Here is an 18,000-nt window from a genome sequence, read left to right as displayed (position 1 = left end):
TTGTGGTCAAAGAACAGAATTGGGTAACTTGAATCCTTTAAAATGTATTGAGATTTCTTTCATGACACAGAATATGGTCTGTCTTGGTAATTGTTCCTTGTGCACTTCACAAGAATGTATATTTTACTGTCAGTGAGTGGAAAGTTATATAAATGTCAATTGGGTCAAGTCGGTTGATAGTGTTATTCAAGTCTATTTCCTTACTTGATATATCCATTATTGAAAGTAGGACTATTGAAGTCTTCATTGATTATTGAATTTTCTGTTTATCCCTTTAGTTTGCCAGTTTATATATCTGAGGCTCTTTTGTTAGGTACACAGGCTCTTTTTTTTAATAGTGTGTCTTCTTCATGAATTAGCCTCAACGTATTTTTTTTTTTAAGATTTATTTATTTATGCATACAAGAGCTGGGGTACAGGCCAGAGATACGGTGTGGGGGATGGTGGTGAGAGGATTCACCAGAGACAGAGTGAGGAACAGAACAGGCGGATCAACCGAAATACACTGTTGAGGGGAGCAGCAGGCGAGGCAGAAGAGGTCTGGTGCACCATGTGGGTAGCTCCCTGGCCAGCCAGGGATTGAACTCGTGCTGCAGAGGCTGCAGATTGCTTCATAGTGCGGTGCTTAACCCCTTGCACCACTAGGTAGGCCCCTCAATATATATTTTTGTAAATGAAGTTTTATTGGAATACAGTCATGTATGCCTATTTGCTTATGTATAATTTATGGCCATTATATTTTTACTGATTTTTCTTTTTTTAAAGATTTATTTATTTATACAAGAACTGGGGTATAGTCAGAGGCATGGGAGGGTGAGAGAATTCACCAGAGACAGAGCAGGGAGCAGAACAAGCAGATGGACCAAAGACACTGCTGAGGGGAGCAGTGGGCGAGGCAGGAGAGGTCTACCGCGCCATGTGGATTTCTCCCTGGCTGGCTGGGAATCAAACCCGCACTACAGAGGCTGCAGACAGCTTCACAGTGCTCCGTTCAACCTGCTGTGCCACCGGGGAGGGCCCTCTTACTGATTTTTCTGTTCCATCAATTAGTTACTGAAATTTCAGATAATAATGTATTTGTCTATTTCTCCTTATAGTTTCTGCTATGTGTATTTAAAATTTTTTTTAAAAAAATTTTTTTTTTAATAGAGGCATGTTTTATTTATTTATTTATTTATTTGTGTGTTTTGTTTATACATGCACTGGGTACAGTCAGAAGCACGGGAGGGTGAGAGGATTCACCAGAGCCGGAGTGGGGAGCAGAGCAGGCAGAAGGACCGAAGTACACTGCTGAGGGAAGCAGCGGGCGGCAGGAGAGGTCTGCGCGCCATGTGGGACCCTCCTCTGGTGGCTGGGGAGCAGCCGGGGATCGAACCGGCGCCGCAGAGGCCGCAGGCAGCTTCACAACCCAGCGCTCAACTGCTGCGCCACCGGGGAGGCCCTCTGCTATGTGTATTTTAAAGCTCTGTTGTTCAGTACATAAATGCTTAGGCTGTTATATCATCTGGATGAATTGGCCACTTTATCATTTTGAAATGATCTTTATCTCTGGGGATATTTTGCTCTGAAATATACTTTGATGTTAATATAGTCACTCCCCAGCTTTCTTTTGATTAGTGTTAGCATTTATGTCTTTACATTTAAAGGCAGTAAAGTATATAATTAATTTTGTCTTGCTTTTTTTTTTTTTTTAAATTTTTTTTTTTAATAGAGGCATTTTTTTTTTTTTTTTATTTGTTTGTTTTGTTTACACATGCACTGGGTACAGTCAGAAGCGCGGGAGGGTGAGAGAATTCACCAGAGCCAAAGCGGGGAGCAGAGCAGGCAGAAGGACTGAAATACACTGCTGAGGGGAGCAGCGGGCGGCAGGAGAGGTCTGCACACCATGTGGGACCCTCCTCCGGAGGCCGGGGAGTAGCCAGGGATCGAACCAGCGCCGCAGAGGCCGCAGGCAGCCTCGCAACCCAGAGCTCAACCGCTGCGCCATCGGGGAGGCCCAATTTTGTCTTGCTTTTTAAAAATTGAATATAATCCTCTCTTTCAATTGGGGTAAATGTCTCTATTGCTGCCTTGATATAATATTCTATAATTTTTTATTTATATGTCTTTTTCTGCCCTCCAAAAAAAAAAGTTCTCTGGAATAAATGAATCATGAAATGTGTTTTAGTGACCTGACTTTTCTTCCCTGTCATTTGACTGCAGTTTTCTTTTATCAAGGCATAGTTCATAAGCTGTGCTATCAAATGCTATTTCTTCCATTAAACCTTCGCTTGATTTTCTCTTTCTCAGTATCCCTATAGTACTTTTCTGTTTCATTAAAAATGTTTATTAAAGAAATACATGGCCATAGTAACATCAGTATTTATGATAGAATAGCTCCTCCTTCCCATCCCTAAATCCAGTCTCTTTTTTTCAAATACTGCATCTTTCATAATCTTACTGTTTTAAATTGAGCTTGTGGTTACACCCATAATACCTGATAGTATTATTATATCAATAGCTTTTATATTTTATATATGTCAGTATTGCTCAGTGCCAGGCCAATTAGTATAATGCAAACCTGTTCCTTCTTGACTCTCTTAAGTTCCATTGTCACAATCTCTGTGCTACATAAAGATGAGCCTCACATCAAAGTCAGGTGGATTCACTTTTCTTGAAACTTCATCAGTTACGTTGCTTCGTATTGGGCTTGCTTCATATTGGACAGCAATTCTTGGAAGTTATTATAACTGCTTTTTTGGGATAACATTATCTTAATATCTTTGCTGCCTTGTTTTCTGGATCTTAATTTTTTCATTTGTACCTTATTTTGCAGGAGTATATCCTCAGGGAACTTCCTAAGATTAGATATGCAACAACAGAACTTTGAATTCTCACATGTCAGAAAATACACTTTTCCACTTTGATAGATAGCTGAAAGTTTCACTTAATATAGAATTGTACCTTGATAAAATTTTTTTTAACTACTCTGAAAGCACTGTTCCTTTGTCTTGTATTGTCTTGAATTCACTGCTTATCCGATTTTACTTGCTCGTTAGGTGATTTTTTTTTCTTTGTGGAAGCTTTCAGAAATTTATCTTTATTGATGTCCTGAAGTGTCATGAGGATGTGTTTGGGGTGCTTTTTCCTGAGGAGATGCCTTAGGCTGGCAAATAGGCAGGACCCTGCTTGTTTCATTTCTGCTTCAACCAAAGTAGCCTTTATAAATCAGTCTTCTGTATAAGATTTCACTGGAACTAAGGGTTCTGCTAATTAGGACGAAAATAAAATAGCCATATTTCTCAGGCTTACAAGTGTGTGCATGTGCGTGTGTGTGTGTTTGTGTGTGTGTGTAATTTTCATTTAGAATTCTGTGTTAAGTTGTATATATGTGTCTCATTTCTATTCATTTCCTTGGAATTTGAGTACTGACTAGTGTTAGCTTTCCCACAGTTGACAACACTTGTTACAAAGAAGCAGAAAAAGAAAATCTGGTGGGACAGTCTGTTCCATCAAATACTTGTTCTTCCCTAGAAGTCAAGGGAACTACTACAAGAAATACTTCAGCCCAAGCTCAGAGGTAAGACTATTTCAGAGTTTAAAAGTGGTGGTTTTGTTTTGTTTTAGTTTTATAGGCATTTAATAGTTTACCAATTTTTAAACAAATAATGTTCAAAGAATGGTTATTGGACAGAATACCTGTTATGTTTCCCATACTACCTGAGACTCTTTATGATACCTTATTTGATTTTAATAACATTTATAAGTTGCAGGCAATATTCTTGATTTACAAATAAGGGCTCAGAGGTCCTGAGTTGCTTGCCTAAGGCAGGTTTATTTCAGAGCTAGGATTCAAACTGATCAGTTTGTTTTCAAAGCCCTTGCTGTTTGCCCATCAACATAGGTGCAATTTTACATTTATTTGTGTGAATATTTGATGGATCCTTTTTTCTTTTTTGAATCCTTTTTTCTTGTTTATGGGTTGTGAGTAAACATAATGGCAAGTATCATGTATTCCTAGTTCCTGACAGTGTCTGGCAGAAGTAGAAGCTGAATAAGTACTTGGTGAATAAATGGTTAGATGATGGATGGGTTAAGCTGCAGTTTTGACACTAATGAGCTCAGAACATCTGATATCTTTGAATATTGCATTTTGTATCCATGTCCTTTTTTTTTCTCTTTTAATACAAAAAGACAGTGTTTGGGAGCGGTTAGTCTTAATATTAGTTGCCTTCACATGGCACTAATCAGAGCTAGTTTTTTTTTAAACTTTCACCATCTAGTAATTATGATTTACCCAGAGTTTAAGGGTCATTTATTCTTTATAATTTATTGTCTTCTAGAATATAATCAAGAAAGAGGAATGGCAGAGTATTTATAATATTGTTGCTTAGAAGTAATGAAGTTACCTTTTGTGAAGCTTCATACTGGCATAGGGACCTCTTTTTGAGGATGGTATCATGTAGGGCTATCTTAATTTTTTCTGGAAAAGAAGGCCAGTTTAATCAAAGAATTATGTGAAATCTCAATAAGCTAAATAAATAATCATAGGAGTCTTAAAAGGCTACTGTTGGTGGTTTTATGATTTCTGTTTCATGTTTAGATTGTGAAGTGATGCCTACTGCAAAAGGACCTAGTGTCCTATAGATTCTTTCAGAATCAAGAAAGCATTAGTATCTTGGCTTCTCTATTTTGTTTTTATTCATTCATTTATTTGTTTATTTATTTATTTTAAAGATTTATTTATTTATTTATACAAGAACCGGGGTACAGGCCAGATGTGCAGGAGGGTGAGAGGATTCACCAGAGACAGAGTGGGGAACAGAACAGGCAGACTGAAATACACTGCGGAGGGGAGCAGCGGATGAGACAGCAGAGGTCTGCCGTGCTATGTGGGTTTCTCCCCAGCTGGGTGGGATTGAACCCATACTGCAGAGGCTGCGGACAGCTTCACAGTGCTGCGCTCAACCACCTGTGCCTCCAGGGAGGCCCTTGTATATATTTATGATTACTAGAGTTGTCCCTCATCCTGACTGAATTCTGGAATGCTTTCTGGAAATGATGGTATGACAGAAAGTCAGCTACTCCCAGAGTCAAGAAGACCTGAATAGCTTTTGTTTTGTTTTAAGGCAGATAATCTCTTCCAACTGAAAACCTAGGTTTACTGAAAATAACTATATCTCTCAGTCTTACTGTAAGAAAAGGCAGATAAGATAATATATATAACAGTATTTTATAAATGATACTGTATTTTGAAAATTTATGAGGTAAAATATTAGTGCCACTTATCTCATATTTATCAGAGTCCAGAGATGCGTGATCTAGAAAGGAAGAGCAGGAAAGTGCAGATAATTGTACAGGTTCCCTACTATTTTATTTTCACATAGTTTTGATGGATAGGCTAAAGGAAAACCCAGACTCCTTTGACACAATTAATTTAAGAGTCAACAGTCTGTAATAATCATTTCTCCATGGAGGTGTTGCTTTACCACAAATATGTGTTTTAATTTTTGGAATCTTATCCCCTCGTATATCTTCCTAAAGCCACCCCAAATTTTTCTGTGCTTATATGTATCACTGTATGTTGAATTTAAGTAATGGCTCTTAATGATCATGTCTTCATGTACTTTTCCTTCTTTCTAATTTTTGATTCTCAGTCCGTTTTTAAAAATTCACTAATTTTATTGATATATAATTTGCATATCTTAAAACATACAGATTTTGAGTGTACAAAGTCGGATGAATATATACTTCCATAGCACCCACAATTAAAATGAATAGAACATCTCCATCATCTCAGAAAGTTCCCTCATACAATCCTTTTTTAGTTAATCCTTACTGTCTACCTTCTCATTCTCCTACCTCTTACCCAGAGGCAACTATTCTGATTTATTTCAGCATACATTAATTTTGCCTGCTCTATATATTTTTATAAATGGAATTATATGTACACTTGTACTTGACTGTATCCATTCACCAATTGATGGACATTTGAGTTGTTTCTAATTTGGATCTATTATGAATAAAACTGCTGTAAATAGTTTTTAAGGGCGTATTTCTCTTTTTTTTTTTTTTTTTTAAAGGTTTATTTGTTTATTTATTTATACAAGCACTGGGTACAGTCAGAAACGCGGGATAGTGAGAGAATTCACCAGAGCCAGAGCGGGGAGCAGAGCAGGCAGAAGGACTGAAGTACACTGCTGAGGGGAGCAGCGGGCAGCAGGAGAGGTCTGCGCGCCATGTGGGACCCTCCTCCGGTGGCCGGGGAAGGGGCGTATTTCTCTTGAATGAATACCTCAGAGTGGAATTACTGGGCCGTATTGTTAAGTGTATTTTTATAAGAAACAGTCAGGAATGTATTCCAAAGTGACTACCATTTTACTTTTCCACTAGCAGTATAGTATGTGAGAGTTTATGTTGTTCCATATCTTAGCCAACACCTGGCACTGTCAGTATTTTTAATGATGATTATGTTGTTTTTTAAATTTTCATTTTTCTGATAACTAATGATGTTGATCACATTTTTATGTGATTATTGGCCATTCCTATTATTTCCATAGATAGCCGCTGCTTTTGTAGTTTGGCTTTTTGGCATATTCCCATTTAAAGTTTGAGAGACTACGTTGAGATTGTTTTGGCCCCCAAACCTCTAATCTTTTGCTTTACTTCTTTACCCAATAAAACTGCTTGGGTTTTACATGTGAGAGCACCAGTTATCCTGAAGAAATTTGCACTTTTCTTCCAGTGGAGACAAGGAAGAGATTTGAACTAGCACTATTTGAAAGATGATATCCATCTGAGCAATAAATACATGAAAAAGTGCTCAGTCTAGCTGGTACCATGGTAAAGCAAATTAAAACCCCAGAGAGGTTTTACATATGACCAATAGGGTTAAAATTAAATTTGCTGATAATATCGTTTTCAGTAGGGTATGGAGCAATATAGACTGTTATAAACTTGTTATTGTGATAAGCATATTGGAAAACAGGTCCTATGACCTGGCAGTCTCACAGTTTAACATATCTAATATGTGTACATATGTGCCAAGAAACATATGAGAATCAACAGGAAATGGACAAATAATGGTACATTTCTGTAATGATTGCTATAACATTGAAAGTCAGTGAATTAGAGCTCTGTGATAATGTGGTTGAATTTCACAAACAGAATGATGACTGAAATAAACTACAACCCCTCCACAACAAAATAAAGCAAGTAGTGGTAGTCTGACTATATTTTAATGTTTTTTTCTTTTGTTTGTGTGTTTGTTCTTTCCAAAGAAAATACCATGCTTATGGAGTGCATGTTTATAGGTAAAATGATAGAAAGTATTGAGTACAGTAAAGGTCAAGATAGTAGCTGCTGCCAGTGTTCTATTTCTTCACCTAGGTGGTGATTTCATGAGTCTTTACTTTGTGATCATTTAACTGAGTTTTTGTTTTGTGCACTTTTTGGTCTGTGTTATATTCTAATGAAAAAGGCGAAAATAAAATAGCTTTGTCAGTTTCCAGGAGGTCTGATCTCTAATTTCAAGCCTGACAGCAAATTACTATGAAGCAGGGTCAGGTCACCTCATCTTTTTTGACTTTGACCTACAAAAGGAGGGAGTTGTGATAGCCAGTGCCCTTAAAAAACATTTAACTTTATTGAGGTCTAATTTACAAACATTAATGCAGTTAACTACCAATATTTTATGATTAAATTTTAAAAACTACCAGTTAGATATGTAGTGATTAGACTTTAAGGTAGAAAATAATACCACTAGACTTGTTACAGCCCTTTGTAGTTTGATATACAGTGTTTTTTTGTTTTGTTTTTTTACATTTTTCAAAGTATAGGCTTATTAGGAAAAGGAGAAGGGAAAAAAGAGTAGACCCAGGTAGGCAGCCTTAGGAAGAGAGCTGCCAGTTTGATATACTTTCATAGGAGCATTTGTATATCTATCGTAGTTATATTGTTATATAGATAACTTTTGTCAATTCTTCTACTATAGAAGATCTGTCAGACTCTCTGCTAAGAAGGATTTGGAAGGCGAAGAAAAACACCATGTAAAAATGAATGCCAAGAGATGTGCTACTCCTGTAATCATTAATGAAATTCCACCCTCCAAAAAAATGAAAGTGTAAGTAGTTGAAGCTTCTCAGTTGGCATAGGTTTTGCCTCTTTGCACTATTTTATCACATTTATAGAATACATGGTACTTGTTCTTGTTTTTTATCAGTTCGGAATTATTTTGCTGTAATTATTGCCTCTTCAGCTAGAGTGGTTTAGAGAATAATGATTTACTGCACAGAAGTTTAAAAGTAGTTTGCTGTTGGCCTTGGTTCAGTGACTGAACAATGCCAGGACAGTGTCTCTGTGATCTTTAGCTTTTTTTGCTTTTTTCTCCCCCACACCTGTTATTTAAGATGGCTGCTCTATAGTACTTAGTTTCTTCCTTGTCCTTATTACCTCCTTGTTATATCTCGGTAACTTGATACCTCTTCCCTGTACAAGAGGAAAAGAAGGAGGGCGTGGTAAAGGAAGGGGGGCAACACCCATATCAGCAAAATGAACTATTTTCTGGAAACTTTTAAGTTAAATCTCACTTGCCCAAACTGTGTTATTTGGACCCTTTCTTAGTTGGAATAGAGGCTATTAATAATAGTAATAGAGGCTATTACTTTTGTCTTCATGTCGTGTTGCCCCAAACAAAATTGGGGTTCCATTAGTAAGAAAGTAAGTAAAGTAGACATTGGTAGAGCAACTAACTGCCTGCCATTTGTTCATTTGATGATAAGTAGTTGGAATCCCTCTCACCTTCCTGAACCATTCATTACCTGTCATATCTTACTTTGACTTCTCAGAGTTTACTTGTAGCCATTGGTATATGTGATCAGATAATGTATTGGAAGGCTTTTGTGGTTGAAGCATGTTTGTTGTCCTAAAGAATGAGAAAATGTAAGCCGTGTGTGGTGGATCTGGGGGATAGGGTGGTACAAGGTATACTTTAGAAAATTAAGAGGCTATTTTTTTCCTTTGACTCAAGTTCTAACAATAAAAAGAAGCCAGAGGGAGAAGGCCATACTCATCAAGGTACTTCTGAAAAGAATGAGTCCTCCCCAGAGAAAACCAAAGGTAGACACACTGTGACGTGTGTACCACCCATAAGGTATGCATCTGTCCTGAATTTATACTTCAGAGTTAATAAAGTCACAAATGGGTCCATCTGCAGTTTGTTTGGTATACATAGAGCTTGGGAAACTCATAAAACTATAAACCATGGTGAGGTGAATTGTTTTATGTTCTGGTGGGTGCTTGGGTCTTAAACACCAGGAAAATACATTTTTTAAGTCTCAACTGGTTTTATAGCTGTTGACACTTAATGGCAAATTTATAGTATCATCAGCTTTGAGTGAATATTTTTATTTCCTTGTTGTCTCATGTGCATTGTCTCTTTTTACTTTTAAAATTGTCTCAAATTTAATCGATATGGTATTGATGGCATATTATTTTCATTTTTATTTGTTTGGTAACAAGATTGTATTACTGTTATTTAACAGTAAACATCTTTGCCATACTTCTTGGATGAATAGTCTGTTTCCTTTTCAATTTTTCTACAAGTGGTCTTAGTGATACTCTTATTCCTAAGAGGGGCCAGTCTAAATCTGATATAAAGGCACATTGTGAGGATGAGTGATTATATTCCTTGTTTTATAGAAGATATAATTGAGACTCAGATATAGTTCTCTCAGGAGCCTATAGGCCGAAAATGAATTGACAGAGTGGGATTTGAACACCTAAGTCTGTCTTTATCACAGTATTTTTTTGTGTGTGTAATAACATTTTGCCATATTTGTTGCAAAGAGTTTTCCCATTCTATTACTATTTTAATTTTAGTTTTTCTGTGGCATAAAATCTAATTACTGTATAATCAAATTTGTGAATTTTTTGTATTCTATAGTTTTGCTACTTTTATGAACTTTGAAAAATATTTTAGTAAAATTGTACTTCTTGATTTTTTTAATAGTGTTTCTGATTAAATTAATATTAAATCATTAGATGGAGCTTTTTGGTTTTAATGGTTATTTTATTCCAATTAAAAATGTAATCTATATAGGGCCTCCCCGGTGGTAGAGTGGTTGAGCACTGGGTTGCGAAGCTGCCCGCAGCCTCTGCAGTGCTAGTTCTATCCCCGACCTCCGGGCAAGGGTCCCACATGGCGTGCAGACCTCTCCTGCTGCCCGCTGCTCCCCTCAGCAGTGTATTTCATCAGTTTGCCTGTTCTGCTCTCCCCTCTGGCTCTGGTGAATTCTCTCACCCTCCTGCGCTTCTGACTGTACCCAATGCTTGTATAAATAAATAAAATAAATCTTTTTTAAAAATCTTAAAAATAAATAAAAAAAAACAAATTAAAAATATGTAATCTATATAATGTCTTCAGATTATTTTGAATCACTGAATCTGTTTTTGCTTTCTGTTTCTCTCTTATCTTCTTTACGGATTTGTCCTTCAGGCAGAAGATTCTAAAAAGTACTGAGGAGCAAGAGTTAGAAAAGAGAATGAAAATGCAGCAGGAGGTGGTGGAGATGCGGAAAAAGAATGAAGAATTCAAAAAATTTGCTCTTGCAGGAGCAGGTCAGCATAGCTCTAGTTGAGTCTCAATTATGAGGGGGCTTCTTGTATTCTTGGTAGTTTTTTGAAGTCACTGAAGCAAAAAAAAGGTTTTTAGTCAGTAATTACGGTAAAAAGATGTGTTTACTTAGAAGGCTGGGCATGGGTTTCATTTATATTCCAATGGTCATTCCCCAGAACATTTTAATATACATTGACCCTTTCTTAGAGCATGCATGCCATTTCTCTCCATCTCTGACTGTAGAAGTCACACTCAACTTTGTCTTTACTTCTCTCATTTTTTCATATAGAATTAATTCCTCCTTCCTTTTTTGTTTCTTTTTCTTTGTACTAGAAAAGAAAGGAACTAGGATTGAGACAGACAGTAGAGCAATTGGGTAGGCCAGTATTTTTATTTTGTTTTCCTGTTTTATCCTAGGCAGAGGTAAATCTAGCTGTAGCTCTGGAGGAAAAGTATGACCGAGGGTGCTGAAGGGTCCTGCTTTGTTCTGACACAGTCATTATTAGTAGAATCAAAGCTGTAAAGCCCTGCTTACTGGGTTGGAAAAGGCACTCATAGAGCTTATAGATTTTCCTCCTCAGAGTTGCTTGGTTAAGCGTGCTTTTAAGGTCACTCCATAGCTTTTCTTATGCAAAGTATTCCAGCTACGTTTTATCTCCAGAATTATAATTTTACTGGGAGATGAAATTCTTCCCTTCGCCACCTCTTTACATTTTACATCTGACAAAGGCTTCAAACCTAATAGTACTCAGTAAATAAGGCAAATATATTAGTGTCCTGAGAATTGTTTCAAGTTTTAGGTTGTATGTAAACAGAGTAAACAAAGTTAGCTCCACAGTAGTAGAAATATCAGAAGTAGTAGAATAAAGGGGATTTACTGGTACTTTCTATTCTTAGTTTACCTTTGTGTTTTTCTCTGCTCCTCATTCAGGGCAATCCATGAAGAAACCAGTGACCCAGGTAACCAAATCAGTTGATTTCCACTTCCGCACAGATGAGCGAATCAAACAACATCCTAAGAACCAGGAGGAGTATAAGGAAGTAAACTTTACATCTGAACTGCGAAAGCACCCGCCATCTCCTGTAAGTTGATGGACTAAGTGAATATTCCCGTTACTAATTCAGTGAGGCTTTCAGATCTAGCATTTGTGGTCACTGCTTATTCCAATAATATAATTGAGAGAAACACATTTTTGTGTTAAGATAGATCCAGATCCTCAGTTTGCCTCTGTTAACTGTGATCTTGGATAAATCACTGTCTCTTTCTCTAGGAACCAAAGTGTTTTGAAAGTTGAAATGAGAATGCATAACGCATATAGAATCATGTGTGGCAAATTGTAGGTACAAGCTTGTTACAGACTGTGCTGTCACAAAATTCACAGAAAATCTTGTGCCTGCAAAGTTGTATACAACAGATCATGGGGGAAACGGGCTTGGGGCTGACCACACAAACCCTCTGCGGTTTTGTTACCAGAGTGATAACAAAAATAGTGGCAATCCTAAATAAAACTTTTAGTGCTAAGAATCTCTACTTACATTTGCAATCATCATTAGTTCTTCAAGTCTTAAACCATAGGGTGTGCGTCTTCTTTTGAAATGAAGATCCTTGGAGAATTTTTTTTTAAATCAAAATTAATGATCCAGGGCCTTCCTGGTGGCACAAGGGGTTAAGTCTCAGCACTATCACTCACCAGATACTGCAGCATGAGTTCGATCCCCAGCCAGGGAGCTGACCCACATGGCACAGCAGACCTCTCCTGTCTCACCTGCTGCTCCCCTCAACAGTATATTTCTGTCAATCTGTCTGTTCTGCCCCCCATTCTGTCTCAGGTAAATCCTTTCATCCCCCCACACCTCTGGCCTACACCCCAATTCTTGTATGCATAAGTAAATAAAAATAAATCTTTTAAAAAATATTAATGATCCAGGGAGTAGTCTTGTTCATTAGTCAGTTTTGTGGATATTTGGAGAGATTATGATGCAGGCAGCTGCATGATCTGATCCAGACCCAGAAGCCCAATTAAGAAAACTTATTAGGATTGGAGGTGGATGCCTTTTGTAGCTTTTGCTCCCTCTTATTCTAATAAATTTGCTCTTCAGTGTTTTTTTTTTTTGAAATAGAGGCATGTTTTATTTATTTATTTGTTTGTTTGTTTGTTTTTTGTTTATACATGCACTGGGTACAGTCAGAAGCGCAGGAGGGTGAGAGAATTCACCAGAGCCAGAGCAGGGAGCAGAGCAGGCAGAAGGACTGAAGTACACTGCTGAGGGGAGCAGCGGGCGGCAGGAGACATCTGCGCGCCATGTGGGACCCTCCTCCGGTGGCCGCAGAGCAGCCGGGGATTGAACCTGCGCCACGGAGGCCGCGGGCAGCTTCGCAACCCAGCGCTCAACCACTGCGCCACCGGGGAGGCCCTGTTTTTTTTTTTTTTTTTTTTTTTTTTTAAGGAAAGGGATAACTTACTTTTTTTTTTTAAAAAGATTTATTTATTTATTTATACAAGCACTGGGTACAGTCAGAAGCGCAGGAGGGTAAGAGAATTCACCAGAGCCAGAGCGGGGAGCAGAGCAGGCAGACCGACGAAGTACACTGCTGAGGGGAGCAGCGGGCAACAGGAGAGGTCTGTGCACCATGTAGGACCCTCGCCCGGTAGCTGGGGATGGAACTGGCGCTGCAGAGGCTGCCGGCAGCTTCGCAACCCAGCGCTTAACCACTGCACCACTGGGGAGGCCCTCTTCAATGTTTTGAAACATTAACATGCTTGTGAAAAATCACCTTGAGTCCTACTCTAGAACCATTTGAGTGCTAGATGCTTTCTTCCTTTTTTTTTTAAAGGATGAGAGTAGATTCAGTTATAACTCTTGTTCAAGGACTGACAAATGTAATAATAATGTTAACAATAATAACAAACTTAATAATAATATTGACTTTAAATATACCCTTTTTCTTTTGATCCTCTGTACTGAGTATATGACTTATGGTATATCTGAACTCTTTCATAACCTTATTTGGGGAATGACTTCTTTCTTTACAGGCCCAAGTAACTAGAGGATGCACCATTATTAAGCCTTTCAACCTGTCCCAAGGAAAGAAAAGAACATTTGATGAAACAACTTCTAGCTATGTGCCCCTTGCACAGCAGGTTGAAGCCTTTCACAAACGAACCCCTAACAGATACCACTTGAGGAGCAAGAAGGATGATGTTGGTAAGGTTTTATTTTTAACCACTATCATAGCTGGCTGGAGCCTCCCCTAGAATTCCCATTCCTTACATCTTAGGCATGAATTTGCTTTCTGTTGAAATCCTACCTTTGAAACTGTAGTATGGCATGTGCCCCATATGTAGACACTAACTGTATAGTTGAACATTTCTCTAAGCTACTTATACCTATCAACCTATAATCTGTCCACTTATACCTATCAACCATCTTGTCTCTCCTGATCAATAATTGACCAAGGAGAATCAAGGTAACCTGAGACATCATTACACATTAAGGGTATCTTTGCCATGTGTCAGATTGTCATATGCAGATGTCATAATGCAACCTATAAAAAAATGAAGACATTTCACAAAGTTGTGTGTTTTTTGTTCAGTGATTGAACATACTTTTTTTAATCACAAGCCAGGAGTTATTTGGGGTGTGGGGGGTATAGAAGTGAACACAATGGACTTGATGCTACTCAGTATCACTACTAATTACTAAGAGAGCCATAGATTATTATAAGCTATGTTAAATACTGTGAATGTGGCGGTAGCTGTAGGGAGTGGAAGATGGAGAAAGACATGTTGACATCCAAGTCTTTAATCCATTTTGAGTTAGTTTTTGTGCATGATATGAGATAATGGTTTAGTTTCATTCTTCTGCATATGGCTGTCCCATTTTCCCAGTACTGTTTCTTGAAGAGATTCCTTTTCCATTGTGTACTCTTGGTTCCTTTGTTGTAAACTAACTGACCGTATAAATGTGAGTTTTTTCCTGGGCCCTGAATTCTGTCCCATTGTTCTGTGTTTTTATTCCAGTACCATGATGTTTTGATTACAATATCTCCGTAGTTTTGTTTAAAGTCTGGGACTGAGATACTTCTGTTCTTTGTTGTCAGGATTGCTTTGACTATTAGGGGTCTTTTGTGGTTCCACATAAGTTTCAGTAATGTTTATTCTATTTCTTTGAGGAATGCCATTGGAATTTTGATAGGGCTTGCTTGAATCTATATGTTACTTTGGGTAAGATAGAAGAACATTCTTATTTAAAGCTGGAATAAACAAAAATCTTATCAATATAGTTGGTATTATAAACAGAAAGGATGTATAGGCTTATGCAATGATGGAAATCCTTTAGACACAAATGGATTTTAAGTTCAGAAGCTGATCGTAGAGTTTATCCAAAGTATACCTTCTTCACACCCTCAGTAAAGAATGACAGGAACAAGGGACTGAATGTTTGTCAGGAGATGAGCTGAGAGTGGAAGACCAGCCACTGCACAGTTTGGCATCTCTGGGCTACTTATCCAAATCAGCACCTATAAGTAAATGGATCTTAGGAGCTAGGCAAATGTCTGTGATCTCCATTTGCAGTCCTGTTACCTTCCAAATCCACTGTGGCCAAGATCTCCAGAGACCCAAAGACTCCCATACTGCAAACCAAACATCGTGCAAGGCCTGTGACCTGTAAAAGTGCAGCAGATCAGGAGGCTGAAGAGCTGGAAAAACAGCAACAGTAAGTCCCAGTGGCAAGAGTTGCAAGAACCTGCCTGCTTTACAGTTTTATAAGAGATAGTCACTATTTTTCTTGCTGTGGGGATTCAGGGCGTTTGAGTTATAGACTGTGGACTGTGTCCTTGCTTATGATTAAAAGATTGGAAGTAGGAAATATGGAGATGTCTTGTAGTGTGTAAAATTGGTGAAAAAGTAATACAGAGGTTGGGGTGAGAGAACTTACAATTCCATTTAAGGAGAGTTCTCAGAAGTTAGTTTAGGTAGTTTCCACCCATTTATGGCTACCCAGGGGATTGTTACTGTAATTATTGGTGGAGAAAACTGGAACTTAATGTGGTTAGCATTGGAGTTTGTTTCTCCTGTTGTTTTTCCATATCCTTTTGTTCTTTTTTTTTTAAGATTTATTTATTTATGCATACAAAGCTGGGGTACAGGCCAGAGATGCAGGGGGTGAGAGGATTCACCAGAGACAGAGTGGGGAGCAGAACAGGCAGACTGACTGAAGTGCACTGCTGAGGGGAGCAGTGGGCGAGACAGGGGAGGTCTGCTTCGTCATGTGGGTTGCTCCCTGGTGGGCCAGGGATCGAACTTGTGCTGCAGAGGCTACGGATTGCTTCATAGTGCGGTGCTTAACCTCTTGCGCCACCAGGGAGGCCCCCATATCCTTTTGTTCTTTTGAGAAGTCGGAGGTTCCTCTGTGAAGAGAGACCCCACTCTTTAAATGGTGAGAATGTTAGGACTCATTTATTCTTTGTTCTAGAGGTAGAAATACTAGCTATGGAGAGAGTTCAAATTTTGCTATGGAAATTTCACAATGGGTAATTTTAATAATTATTACTTTTCTGGTTTTTTATTTCAATTTTTTAAAAAGATTTATTAATTTATGCATACAAGAGCTGGGGTATAGGCCAGAGGTGCAGGGGTTGAGAGGATTCACTAGAGACAGATTGGGGAGCAGAACAGGTGGATCTACTGAAACACACTGCTGAAGGGAATAGTAGGCGATACAGGAGAGGTCTGTTGGGCCATGTAGGTAGCTCCCTGGCCCAGATTGAAATGGGCCTCAGTGGTTGTTCTGAGACTTTAACCCCTGAGCCACCGGGGAAGCCCCTGCTTTTCTGTTTTTTACTTAATTGTTTGTGTAGTTCTCATTAAAATTGTGTGTGTGTGTGTGAGATTATCATTTAAACTCTCACCTTACAGATACAAATTCAAAGCACGGGAACTTGATCCCAGAATTCTTGAAAGTGGGCCCATCTTGCCTAAAAAGCCACCTGTGAAACCACCCACTCAGCCTATTGGTTTTGATTTGGAAATTGAGAAAAGAATCCAAGAGCGAGAGTCAAAGAAGAAATCAGAGGAGGAACACTTTGAATTTCATTCCAGACCTTGCCCTACTAAAATCTTAGAAGATGTTGTGGTAAGAATGGCTGAGGCGCTGCATGCTGGCAGAAGTGTCCTGCTCATGATCAAATATTCACACATTCACACATTCACAAATGTTTTGAGTGTATGATCAGGGCATCATATTAGGAACTATGGGTGCTAAAGTGGCTCTCGGTGAATTTTGCTGTCAGTAAACTTAAGGTCCAATAAAAGATGAACAATATGTTTACAAAACAGAAGACGTTTTTGAGAAAGATGGTAGTTAAAAGTACTGTGGGAATACAAAGGAGATAATGATTTCTCCTAGATAGAAGGTTCAGGAAAGCTTTATAGAAGAGGGAGTATTTGACCTGCACTGTGACAATGTGCAGTAGTTATTCTTATTCATCAATATATATCATTGCCCTAATAGCTAACTCTTACTATTTGCCAGGCACTGTTTTTAGCCATTTTTTGTATATTAGCTCATTGATTTTGACTACAGCCACTTTAGGTGGATTACTTGCATTATCACCAGTTTTAGACAAGGCATTTGAGGCACAGAGAGGTTAAGTACATTCCCAAGGCTACTTAATTTTATAATTTTATTAATAAATAAAAGGATAAGAATTCAGGCACTCTGATTTCAAGAGTGTGTGATCTTAACACTTCATTCTGTAGCCTCTTCATTATATGGACTCCAGAATTTGGACTTACAGAAAAGTAAATGAAATGGACTGGTAACGAAGTCTACTGTAGAATTGAGGCTACCAAAGGGGTGATTGGTAGGTAGGACAGGGAGGAGGGCTACCAATGGACTATGGTAGAGGAATTTGGGTGCTTTGGTGGTGTTCGTGGTGTAATATACATATCTGAAGAGGTATGAACCTGTGCTTCTAAGCCATACAAAGGGTTAGAAACCAATGTAACCTCCGTAAAAAATAATACAATAAAAAACAAGTGATCTCAAAGGGAACTTTTAAATCACTGTGTACATGGAAAAACAGTACTTTTTGCCATGAATAATAACAACAGTAGTAGCTAATATATAAAATTTAGTGTATATCAAGTTTTATTCTAAAAATAAATTATTTTTATATAATAATTCTCATAACAACTCTATGAGGTAAGCTTATGGGTATTTTCACCAGGCCATTATACAGTTGGGAAACAAAGCTAAATAACTTGTTCAAACTAGCCAATAGCAGAGCTGGGATATGAATCTCAACATCATGGTTTCAGGATTTATACTTTTATATAATAGAAGGTACCTTTTAAAATAGAGATGATTCTTAGGAAAATATGTGATTGCTTAAAAAAAAA

The 18,000-nt window shown here is 38.0% G+C and overlaps 1 protein-coding gene across 7 annotated transcripts in view; it reads left to right on the top strand.

The window, feature by feature from the left end:
• TPX2 (TPX2 microtubule nucleation factor) overlaps positions 1-18,000 on the top strand; it is a 54,872-nt gene that overhangs the window by 18,666 nt on the left and 18,206 nt on the right. For all 7 annotated transcript variants that reach the window (XM_054697178.1, XM_054697173.1, XM_037497331.2 and 4 more), the window contains exons 4-11: positions 3,433-3,559; positions 7,973-8,101; positions 9,008-9,130; positions 10,475-10,596; positions 11,526-11,677; positions 13,630-13,801; positions 15,172-15,313; positions 16,516-16,732. In XM_054697178.1, the coding sequence (XP_054553153.1) occupies positions 3,433-3,559; positions 7,973-8,101; positions 9,008-9,130; positions 10,475-10,596; positions 11,526-11,677; positions 13,630-13,801; positions 15,172-15,313; positions 16,516-16,732 (1,184 nt within the window). The remainder of the gene's footprint in view (positions 1-3,432; positions 3,560-7,972; positions 8,102-9,007; positions 9,131-10,474; positions 10,597-11,525; positions 11,678-13,629; positions 13,802-15,171; positions 15,314-16,515; positions 16,733-18,000) is intronic.

Source organism: Talpa occidentalis, unplaced genomic scaffold (genome assembly GCF_014898055.3).
Source record: "Talpa occidentalis isolate TD23 unplaced genomic scaffold, MPIMG_talOcc4v2.1 talOcc4.10, whole genome shotgun sequence".
NCBI classification, from domain to species: Eukaryota; Metazoa; Chordata; class Mammalia; order Eulipotyphla; family Talpidae; genus Talpa; species Talpa occidentalis.
This window is presented reverse-complemented; position numbering and strand designations above follow the sequence as displayed.